The 12,162-nt window shown below is 44.1% G+C and overlaps 1 protein-coding gene across 1 annotated transcript in view; it reads right to left on the reverse strand.

Annotated features, from left to right (window-relative positions):
* Ano3 (anoctamin 3) overlaps nt 1–12,162 on the reverse strand; it is a 405,337-nt gene that overhangs the window by 12,707 nt on the left and 380,468 nt on the right. The window contains exons 20-22 of the mRNA XM_012517561.2: nt 7,032–7,143; nt 6,230–6,287; nt 512–609 (exon numbers count right to left, since the gene is read on the reverse strand). Coding sequence (XP_012373015.2) covers nt 512–609; nt 6,230–6,287; nt 7,032–7,143 — 268 coding nt within the window. The remainder of the gene's footprint in view (nt 1–511; nt 610–6,229; nt 6,288–7,031; nt 7,144–12,162) is intronic.

The following is a 12,162-nucleotide window of genomic DNA, read 5'->3' on the forward strand; positions in this document are numbered from 1 at the left end:
AGAGAGGTGTGTGTGTGTGTGTGGCCAGCTCAGCCCACCAGGGGGCGGGCTGGCTGGCATGTGGTGCTGGGGGATTGAACCGCGGTCCCTGATGCTTTAGCTAAGCTTGTTCTAAGTAGGTTCTTTAGACCACTGAGCCATCTCTCCAGCCCCACCTAAGATATTTATATCATCAATCAACTAATCAATTCTTCCACTAATCAAGAAATTACTCAAAATAGTCTCATGTCAGCTTTTGGTTAATTAAGTCTCAAAGGCCCACTAGCATATTATTTTAAATACCTTGTATCTAAGAATTGGGGTGGAAAGTAAGTGCATTCTAGTGTCTACAGTGGGGCATTTCAGCACCTCTGTCTGTGCCATCTAAAGAGCATAAAAGCTAAGGTTTGTTTTTTTTTTTTTTTTGGTGGAACCAGGGATTGAACTCAGCCCTTGTGCTTGCCAGGGAAGTGCTTATTCCACTGAGCCATCTCCCCAGGCCCTAAGCTAAGTTTCAAAAGATCATGCTCACGGGTAGCCCAGCTCCATGAAGTTGTTCCATATTTGCTTCAAAAACATGATGACGCCCATCTGCAGGCAGAGGTCTATCAGGCAGCCGCTGGGATGACACTGGAAGAGAGCGAGAAAAGCGGTGAGGCCCCACTCCTCACCAGGTGTCTCACCTTTGCATTATACAATCGGCCGAGTGACACTACAACACTTACAGGGCAAAACCAAGAAGGAAGTGGAATGGCAGGGTTTTTTTTTTTTTTTTTTTCAGTGACCGTAGTGGGATATGGATGGAATATCAGCAAGAACAAGAAATCTGACTTTTGACGACCGTTTCCTATCTGCCAGGCGCTGTGCCATTCGCAGTCCCAGGCACTGTCCCAGGCCTGATCCCTTTTAATGAATACCACAGAATATTAAATATCTTTCAACGATCAGGGAGGAGAAGAGCAACCACTAATTCCAATTCAGCGATGCTATAATTACAATATATTGTTTGGGGCATACTTTTTGTTTCAGAATGATGGTGTACTTAGGAGGGAGACTTTGCAAGGCTCCTTGAGGGCTCCCCTGCAGGCCTCACCCACGCGCCGCCCACACCGCTCCTGGCATCTCCCTGGTACAGCTGGCAAATCTGAGGGGCCGGGAACATGGCTCAGTAGAATAAGCGCTTGCCTGGCAAGCGAAGGGCCTGAGTTCAGTCCCCGGTTCTGCAACTCCCACCACCACCACCACGAAACATCGCAACGCCCTGCCGCGCAGCCCCGGCCTCCGCCCACACCTCTGCCCCGGTACTCTGCTTCTGCTGCGGCTCTCCCTAAGCGGACCCCTTGGCACGCCTTCCCCTGAGCCCCAGCTTCCTCTGCTCTGAAGAATTTTCTATAAACTCGACAGTGCTGAAGACACAGGGACCCTGAGAAAAGTCACCCAAGCTGGGTTTGCCTAATGTTTTCCTGAGGTTAAACTCGGGGCTGTGTGCCTCGGAAGGCAGCCGACAGACGTAAAGGCCTGCGTTCTGCAGATGCCGCGGGAGTGGCTTCCTACTGGAAGGCTGGTGGGGCGGTTGGCCTTCAATACCCGGTCGATGTTGTGCTTTTCAGGGTTTTTTCTTTGTAGTTATCCAGCTAATGTGGCCCCTCACTTATCCTGGAGGTTGCGTTCCAGACACCCCCGCGATAAGTGAAAATCAGCGAAGTAGCAACATGATATTTATTTTAGGATTCATATGTATTTCGTGGCTTTATAAACCCTTCCCACGTATTTATATGCCCTTTCCACACTTAAAAGCACTCCTGATGTTCTTAACAATTTTCTAAACTCGTAAACTTATGTAATTTTAATATCATGTTTATACTGTATGGCGCTACAAAGTCCAGCGATATAGTGAAAAATCCACAAGAAATAGATACAAATAATACTGTCTTTAGAAGTCAAGCACTAAGTCCAGTCTTTTCTTCCTTCCTTCCTTTCTCTCGTTCTTTCTTTCTTCCTATACTTTAGTGCAGGGTTTCTCCTAGTAATCCTCCTGTTTACAGCCTCCCAAGAGCTGGGATTACAGGCATGTGCCACCACGCCCAGTCTCATTTGAGGACTCAAGGACACCCCGGGGGCGGGGCCAGTACAGCAGGGTCTGGGATCTAACCCCCTGCTGCAGCGTCTGCCTGCCTTTAATCTGCTACGCCTTAATCCGCTGAGCTATTTGGCCGGCACAGTCCACTCTTAAAATGGCCAAGTATTAAAAATCTATCACTTGTGAAGGAACGTCTATATACATGCATGTGTGTTTAGGTCTGAGATTCGTGCCACAAAACAGCTCGGCAGGGCGATGGATCCTATTCTGCTCTGCGAGCCTCTGCTTTGTTGGATTCTCGGTAAGGCAGTGCCGCACACACGGACACAAATGGGATTTCAATAGAAAGGGTGTTTACTTTAAAATGTGCACCGTGGGAGCTACCCGCGTGGGAAGGCGTAGATCTGTTTCTTTAGAAATGGGCCCACGTCCTGCTCATGAGGACCGCAGTCAGTCGGCACAGCTTTGATCTACCGTTTCTATTTCTATCAAATTAGTGCCAGTGGGACTTCAAAAGGAACAAATAATGAGAACACAAAATAGCCCACTCTTCCAGCTCCAGGCTGGTGACTTCGCTCTCTCAGATCTAAGTCAGGGAGAGACACTGTTAGACATCCTGCTTCTTGCATAGAGACGTCTGGATTTTCAGATCCAAACAAGCCTCTTCTTTTGAGGATGAATTTAGGGCCCCTAATCTCTGCATCTGTGCCCCGTCACTGCACACCGTGGAAGGTCAGGGGTTGAGTAATTACGAAGGCACAGCAGCAGGTTGTAGATGACAGCTGCAAACTGAAGCGCTTTGCTTTTGTAGGGAAACAGGCGCAAACTGATCTGCACGGGGTCGCGCAGAGTCAGCCAGGCCTGCGGGAAGAAGCCGCGGCCTCGGCCCCCGCACGCACCGCTGCTCTGTGCCACGCTAAGGGTTAGATCTGCTTACCAGGTGTGCCCGACGCTTGCAGTGAGTGTCTGGCGCAAGGCTCTAACTACATCGGGCTGGGGAAAGCACAAGATCATAGAATGGTGTGGTTGGAGCATCCTCTGGAAGGCTAGATTAGCCAAATTGGGGAGGGTAGAAGACGGAGTTGAAATTAAGCCTTGATCGTTTATTATTTATAGGAAAGAGAGAAGGTTCAAAAGATCTTTTTTTGTTTCTAATTTTTTATTAATTTATTTATTTATTGTTGTTGATACAGGGCCTTGCTACTCAGTTCAGACTCATATTGATCCTTATGTCTCAGCCTTCCCAGTACTAGGATAACAGGCATGTGCCACCACACTTGGGGTTCCAGGGCCAGCACAGCGTGGGCTACCAGGGATCGAACCCAGGACTTTGCTCTTGCGAGGCAGGCAATTAGATAGCCGAGCTATCTCCCCAGCCCTCAAAAGTTTTTATGTTAGTAATCTGCCTTGGTCACATAACGGTGGCTGAAGGCAGCCCGTCCATTCTTGAAAATTAACTTGATAAAAACAGTCATGCTTAAAGCGCACTGAAGGGCAGGAGGGGTGGGTAGAGGCCCCGGATGTTCGTCCCTGAGCACCCCTACATTGTGTGAGCATGGGTGCATGAGCTGCAGCTGAACTCCCTCACGTAGTTTCTCTTTAACCCTGGAGGGTGCGTGTTGGATCTGCTCTCTGTGGACGATGGAGCCGGAGCTGGGCAGGCCCCTCTCACGCCACCCCTTGTGACCCCTCGCTCCACTGCTCCGGCATTCTCGCTCTCAGTCCAGCTTACAGGTGTGAGCCAGCACCCCGACAACCACCTCATAGCAAAGTGCATCTTCATGGCACCCCGACTGGGCCCCAGTCTCCTGGAGGCAGTGGGGAAGGCCACTGTCCCCAATGCGGACTCTGAAGCTCCGCCGACTCACTAAGCACACCCTAACTTCATCAGTCTTAGAACATAGGCCCATTACAAGACTTCTCTACACCTTTGTGTCCATATGTGTAAAATGGTTAATATAATAGAATTTCTATGAGGAATACATGAATAAAAATATGGAGAGAGCTTAGTAGTGATCGCTGGACTGCGCTAGCATGTAGTACACCTGCTGTGTCAGCCGTTCCCTAAATACTTTTGATAGGAATGTATGCAAAGTATTTTTGTGAGATATCATATCACTAACAGTTGGAGATTCTCAATTCCAGCGCTCATACAATTGTAGTCCTTTTTTTGTTTCTTTATAAAGGTTCCCTTTAATTGTCCCTAATGTTCCCACATACAATTTAATCTAACTACCAATCACGGATACTTAGATAACTACTTTTATCAGCAGTTTACAAAACCAAGAACTGAAATTTGTACACCTTAGGATCTTGCCTCTGACTGGGTAAGGATTCGAACACAGAAACATGTTTCTCAACGTAAGTGTCAGTTTTTCTCAGGTCTTTCAAAGACTAATTAAAGCATCCAATAATGTCATAATTAAGAATAAGAATATCCAATTAAACAAAGTTATTGGTGACACTGGCTCCTAAATTGTCATCAACACACAAGCTACCTGGCTGCCTCTCTGCTGCCCTCTTCATAGCTCCTGTTGGACACTCCTGGGGAAGGTATGCCTGGGATACCCAGTTGGGTGCCTTTTCAGGTGAGGGCATAATTCTGGGCCAAAATCAGAAACAAATGGGACTTGGATGGGGGGGTGGCACTAGAATTGTGAAAGAACTTTGGCCAAAATAAGAAAACCAGTCAGAGGCTATGGAGACAGCGATGAGACCACTACTGGTTGATGGGGAGCCATCCACAGCTAAGGAAGGGGCTGACGGTATTGTGGAAATGATCTCTGATCTATAAACAACCTGGCCATCTAAATATGACAACTGCCAATGTATGAAGAGAAAAGAGAGACCCAAGAGAATTAAATAAAGAGCAGAGAATAAGAAGGAAATTTAACTAGCACTTGAGTCCCATTTTTCGGTAATAAAGCTGATCTTCTTAGGAAGTGTCAGGCTGTCTTCCTATACTATAATCAAAAGCCAAAATGATCTGAGGAGGAAACCTAGGTGCAGCGTCCTGGGTTATGAGAAGGGGCTTTGGTGTGACTAGAAGTACCTCAGGACAGCTTTTTGGAAATCTTTTCTTAGCCTGTTTCTAAATTATGACTTTTGTTAATGAGACTATTTATTAAATTAGATTTTGCATTAGGACCATGAGAATAATTTTGAGTTAGGAAAAGACATTCTGATCAGTGAGGAGCCTAGAAATGGATACAACTGTAAGGTATAGATTATGATAATTTTATAATCTTACTTTGCTGAGTAAAAAATATTTTTACTAAATTTGTGACTTTGGGCCGGGGAGATGGCTCAGCAGACTAAGCGCTTCCCTGGCAAGTGCAAGGGCCTGAGTTCAATCCCCAGTTCCACCAAAAAAAAAAAAAAGTGACTTAAATTTAGTGAAAAAATAATGATTACTTTTTTTCTTTTTCTGTTTTTCTTTTCTCTTGTTCTGAGACAGGGTCTTCCTTCATCGTTCAGGCTGGCTTAGAACTCACTACAACTAGACTGGCCTTAAAATCACGGTGAGCCTCCTGCCTCAGCCTCCCAAGCTCTGGGATTACAGGCATGCATCACCACAGTTCTCTGAGAATAAAGTTGTAATGTGTAAAACACCATTAATTTTTTAAAATTAGCAAATTAGTAAAAAATAAGCTTCTTTTTGCTTCATAGAAGTGTGAGACAGTTCAGAAAGAGGTTAAGAGCAATGACATTTTTGTTAGAAAATATTATAAAGTTTTATAAGAAAAAGTATCAAAAACAAAACTAAAGCAAATTTATACATGTTCATATGGTGATATTTCAAATGATATTTCTTTTGGACTAAAATTTGCCTTCTTAAAAGAAAGCCTGATTCATTTCAAGGGCTGGAGATGCAGACAGCTACAGATTCTGAATCTCAGAGGCAAAAGGAACACAGAGCAGCTGAGCTTATAAATGAAAGAAATAGAAAAGTTAAAAAAAAAAAACTAAATTCAGGATTTTGGGGTTTATTCTTTTCATACATCATCACTTTTTCAAAAGATGTAGTTGCTTCATTTTGGAAGCTGAGGAGCTCTTCTGTACCGGAAGTGCTCCTTCACAGCCGGACGTGGCGCGGTCTCCTGCCTGCCCTGGCCTGGCCTGCCCTCCCCCATACACACAGCACCTCCCAACTCCCCTGAGGCCACTCACCTCCTCCAGCCTCCACCGGTCAAAAAGTTTATTGTATTTTCCAGGGTGACCTACAAATCTTTAAAAAAAGAAAAGCATCTTAATTCATTAGCCATTAAATGAAAAACACCTGCTGAGCCATTGGTCAAGTGCATGAGTGGGTGACAGAATGCTCACTGGTGCGATTTGTCCCCCAGACAGGGTGACTTTCGAGCAGCTTAGACAACATCAAAGCCCCAGGCTTGAAAAGGAAAAAGGCAGCACCCGAACTCAGTACCAGAAAGTGGAGAAAGTACTGGCAGAGCCACCCGATGGCTCCGAGTGCTTTCACTCATGCTTTTGAATGCCTTGGGGGCCAGGTTAGTGAATGTTACCACAACGTGCCGAGCGGCGGGGTTCAAAGCGTGTCAACCTGCAGAAGGCTTCCAAGGCTTGGGGTGGAGCAGCAACCATAGAGCAAAGTGCACCCCTTAGGCGGGCATCCTTTTCCTCCCCACATTTTAGAACAAAGTAAAAAAAAAGGGACTTAATGGTGGGTAGAGGTTTTCACATTAAAGAATTGTAACATAGAGTAACTCACAAATTCTTTTCTTCTCTAAGAGAATAATTGCTGATAATTGGATGGCGTAGATGCAGGTCTTATTTTTGGTGCCAGCTTTAATTGGTTCTGGCTGCCAACCTCTGAGCAAGAATGCGCTTGAAGGCTGATTAGCGAGTCTTCCAGGGAAGGGGTCAAGAATTTGTGAGCTCTGCTAGCTACTTGGTAATGGAACAGTTGGTGTGCTTTCGATTGTGAGAAATAGTCCACATACAGTTGGCTTACCTTCCCAAAAAGAAAGCAATGTAGAAGATGGAACTGTTTAAATTGACAAATTGGAAAAGAAACATCTTCAGGGCAAAGCTGTTTTCCCACTCCGATTCGGTTCGAGGGTATTCTGAAAGGAACACAGTATCACTGCCAGGCACAGGTGAACAGCAGGAACTTGGGACATACACCCAGAAGCCCACGCTCGAGGGGTGCGTGGCAATACCTGATGCGCAGAGCTACTGGCAAGACCGAACACAATCCGTAACCGTCCCTCACTACTATGAAAGGATGACACCTGCTGTTCACACACCAAGAGCTTCATGGCTCTGCTTGTCATTGGGAGGTGAATAGTCACAAAGACAGATCAACTCTTGGCTCTAGCATTGCTCCATACAGGGACAAGAGTTACTATTTTTGTGATAAAGAGAAAAGGAAGCACAAATTAGAAAAGGCAAGTTCTTATCTTAGCCTCAGCCCCAATTTTCAGGAGACGCCAATTTTTTTTTTTTTTGCATCAGTTTTGTCATCTATGTAATGCTCACATCTTGAGGCTGTATAACTTAAAAATAATTTGAGAGAGTGGATGAGGATAGCAGGGTGTTCTGCAGCCTTGGCTCCCAACATGGACACCTAATATGCATTTCAATATAAAGTAAATTCAAGAAACAGAGAACACGAATAGGATCTGATTTAAGAAAAATGCAGTCCAGATGGGTACCCAGCCCAGCCACACCGCAGGAGGCGACAGCGGGCCAGGGCTCCCCGTGCAGATGTGATGTTGGGAGTGGAGGCTCTGGGTGGCCCAGGAGGGACTGCTCAGCTTGTGTCACAGAAAGAGACAGGCAGACTGCGTCCCTCAGGGCCTGTGGGCTGGGCTTTCGCTGTTGTTTCCTTCAAATTGTACTTTTGTGGTTTCACCTTTACATGAAATTTCTCTAAGAGGAAAACGAATTTCTTAAGTTTCTTGTGAGTAGGTGGTCTCCTTATCTAGTTCTAATAGTATTGCCCTGCAATCCACTAACATGTTTCCTGTGATACCTGCTTTGAGGCAAAAAAGTGTGATTTTGTTCATGTCTAAATTTTGTGGATATATCTTACTAATGTATTAAGAACCTGAAAAGCATCTTTGGTTTTTGTAGATGAAACAATTTATATATATATTTTAAAAGATGTTTGTCAAATGTAATATTCAAATACTCTATATCCTTATTTATGCATTAACTATGGATATGTCAAGTGATTTTTTACATTTATATTAACTTTGGCTTTCTATATTTGGAAAGTTGGTCCAAAGAGGCCCAGAAGTCATGACTGTCACAGTGGCTTCAGAACTCACTACCAATATCACTACCCCCATAATCTTCAAATATATTTTACTTTCTGATTTGTCTGATATTAATACAATTACATCTATTTTTGTTACTGTTTTCTTGGTATATGTGTGCCTTAAAAGTTAGTCAGTTTTGCTTTTGTGGATTTGTCTTTTTTATAGACATATGGCTATATTTTATTTTTTTAAATTGAATATGAGTTCCTGTGTTTGAAAAGGCACTTAGGGATACAGATGACTGAGATCATAGATGGAGGGATGGATGGAGAGATGATAGATAGATAGATAGATAGATAGATAGATAGATAGATAGATAGATAGATAGACAGACAGACAGGCAGATAGGCAGATAGGTTTGGCATACATGCAAATGCATGCTTGTTTGTGTATTCATCCACTGATTCATTTTGTATTTTTGCTTTTGCATTCTATTACAAGGATCGAGGCCTGGGTTCCTGATCTTCTAGTTCTGCATTCTCTCCTTTGACAAGCATGTGCTGGAGAGCTCTGGTTTATCAGAACAGACCGAGATTTTGAATGTCGGATTGTGCTAATCGCTATCCAAGCCTCCCAAAAGGAGGACAAGAAAAAAAATTACAAATCAGTTTAATATGTAACCTAATTAAAGTTTAGGAAAAAAAGAAAAATGTTTTATAATAAAACTTTTGTGATAACAAAACTTTTAACTGGCTAAATTTAACAGTGATTGAGATGATTAATACATTTTGATATTACAGAATTCTTTCTTCCTATACTTTGCAATATTACATCTTCCATATTTAAGAATGAATGAATGGCATATGCTATAACAAGTACTACAGAAGTCAAAGGTAAATGTTTTAAAAGACCTAGCATGAAGGATGTTTCAGTCTTGTGGGGAAAAATAAATTTATATATACATGGTGTGATAGAAATATGATAATACATTTATAAAATTTCATTATATTAAAAGACATCAGCATGAACCCATGTCAAAATACTACTTCTCACTGCACACACACTTGTGCATCATTCTTGCCACTTTCTGAGGCAGTTGTGGAGGTCTTTGGTTACGCTGTCCAGGCTCCCTGCATGCCCTACATAACTTCAAAATATTTTCCTTTCGTGAGCTCTTTGAAGATACATGGCACCAGATCTATCGTATAAGGTGGGTGCGGACACAGTGAGATGCTTTCACTAGTCCGTGTTCCTTTTGTGTTGGACGGCAGCAATAACATTCACCCCAGTTTTGATCACAATGTATAAAGACACTCATGTAAAAGGACTTCCAGAACTGCTTCAGAAAGTGACAGGAATGCTGGGACAAGTGTGTTCAAGCGAGGGGGAGGACTCTGATGGTGCCTAATGGAAATTTGCCTCTTAATAATTTTTTTGAAGGCACACATGTATTTTGGTCAACATCTATATCAGAACAATGCTACAGACATAATAAAGAGTCCTGAATTGCTCTGGTGAGATTGCAGAATGGAAAATCGAGGAACACAGCTTCAGAGGGATGAGATTTGAAACCAGCAGAGACTACTAAGGGTCAGCTGGGACCAAGCAAGCTAAACAACAGTAAAGTTCCGAACTATGTTGTTGGCATGTTGCCCAACTTTTCCCTGCTTTATGTACGGTGGCCAAGACTGCAATTCTCTTAACACCAAGCTTTTTGCTAGAAAGATGGTGTGCTGGTGGTCTTTCTACAGGAGCACACAGGGAGTCATTTCTGTGGTGATATGCAGCCGGTGTTGTCCCTAAATTTGATTTTAAACTTGGGCACATGACTTGGTCTGGCCAGCAGGAGCTAAGATGCCAGCAGAGACTTCACTAGTGCTGGCATTCAAGGGCTTATTCTTGGAAGCCGATGGTCCCACTGGAAGTCCTGCTGTGCCTGACGGGTGGACCCAACTCAGCCAGGTAGGGAGGTGCAGGCGGAAGGATGAGGCTGGGGGGATGTAAGCTTCCTGGTAGTCCCACAGGAAGTGTCACATGTGTGACAAAGCCACGCTAGGCATCTCAGCCCTGCAGCCTGCTCCACTCGGCAGGAAAGCTACCTGTTCGGGCTTGCCTAGGATGCAGGGTTGGGGGTATTCCAAACCATTCCAAAGCTACTTAGAGCGGTCTCTCTCCCAGCAGTAACTGAGACTGTGGAGTTTACTGCAATGATGGCGACTTGAATATTGAAGTTCTGTACTGCAAGTAAGAAAACAGTCACTCTTCACCTCTTGTGTAGTCACTCGTGCATACAGCGCATTGTGAGCCATCTTGAATTAGCCTTTAATTGGAGAAGAAATCAGATTCCAAATATAGTTGCGAATCGAGGTGTTGTTTTCAGGGGAAGTTTAGTTTTGTTTTTGGTGCCAAGGACCTATCCCAGGGCTTCCTTCCGGCTTGCTAGGCAAGTGTTCTACTGCTGCACCAAATTCCCAGCCCCAGCGGTGTTGTTTTCAATGAGAATGTATCTGGGGCCAGAATCTAACTTACTTTTTCCCTCATGAAGCTAGATATTGATGGTGACTCTTTGACATCCTCACCAAGTAACACATCAGCTTGTTTTACACTGAACCTCTTCACTCCTTAAGATGGTTCCTGTGCAGAGTGGGTGTCACCAGGCATGGTGACTGCAACCCTGTGAGGTGGCTTTGGCCTCTGACTAAGCCAAATCTGTCTCCTCACTGAGCTTAATTGGTTCCTTGGATCTGATTGGTCTTAAGTATAGACATTCATTGTTACAGACAATTCATTGCTGGGAGCCCCCAAACCATCCTGATGTAGCTCTCAGCACACCCAAAACTAACGTGAAGCAAGTATAACTTGGAAAAAAGTTTTGTACAATTTTTCCCATATTAAAAAATACATAAATTGAGCCTGTGTAGTAGTTGCCTTCCTGTGACTGCAGCTCTCAGTGGAGGCCAAGCCAGGAAGACCTCCCCTGCCCATGTGATCTTGAATCTTGGCTTATGATTTTCTTTGTAATTTATGAAAGCCAAATACTTGGAAAATGTCAAGAACTACAAAATTATAAAACATTTTAATAAAATTGTATATGATCTCTTTGGTAAATAAATTCTAATTTCTAACATAAATCACAAAATAGCTCAGGTAGGCAGGGCCTGGTGGTGGCATCCTCTGCAATTCTAGCACTAGGGAGGCTGAGGCAGGAGGATCACCTCAAGCTCTAGACATCTATGCTGCAGGTGTAAAGAAGTTAAGGGAAAAATCATTGCAACTTAGACTTCTATACCCAGAAAGAAGTCAAATGAGAACAGAAGAAAGGCATTTTCAAACATGAAAAGTTCCAAGACATTTACTTGCGGGTGGTTCTAGGGGCCATTACAGGCGCAAAGGAGATAGGAAGCAGAATCCAAGAAGCCAAAGGGGTGGGAGGCACCCCAGGAGCTGGTGAGCCCCAGGGTACAACCCATCTGGAAGGAGCAGCTGGAGACTTGGACGAGCAACTCTAGTGAGAAAATCCCAGTGCGGAATACTTGATGGGTTTTACAGATTCAGAGGGAATGCAAAGTTTTAGCAAAAAGTTTGGGGTAAATGAAGGGAAGTATATAAAATTTTAAGCACTAATGAAACATTTTCATAAAATATAGAAGTGGTTCTCAAACATAATTATAGCACAGTGGATTCCCTAGATACGAAAGCAGTTATACAGATATAAGGATGTGGACATCATGGATTAACTAGGTTAATGATGTAGACAGAACTTCTGTGGAAGGGGGAGATAGGACAGCACGTCTCAGGTAATGTGGGGGGGGCAGAGATGGGGGTGGAGGTGTGGGGTGGAGGTGTAGGGCGGAGGTGTGGGGTGGAGGTGTGGGGTGG

The sequence above is a fragment of the Octodon degus genome, unplaced genomic scaffold (assembly GCF_000260255.1).
Source record: "Octodon degus isolate 3935 unplaced genomic scaffold, OctDeg1.0 scaffold00193, whole genome shotgun sequence".
NCBI classification, from domain to species: domain Eukaryota; kingdom Metazoa; phylum Chordata; class Mammalia; order Rodentia; family Octodontidae; genus Octodon; species Octodon degus.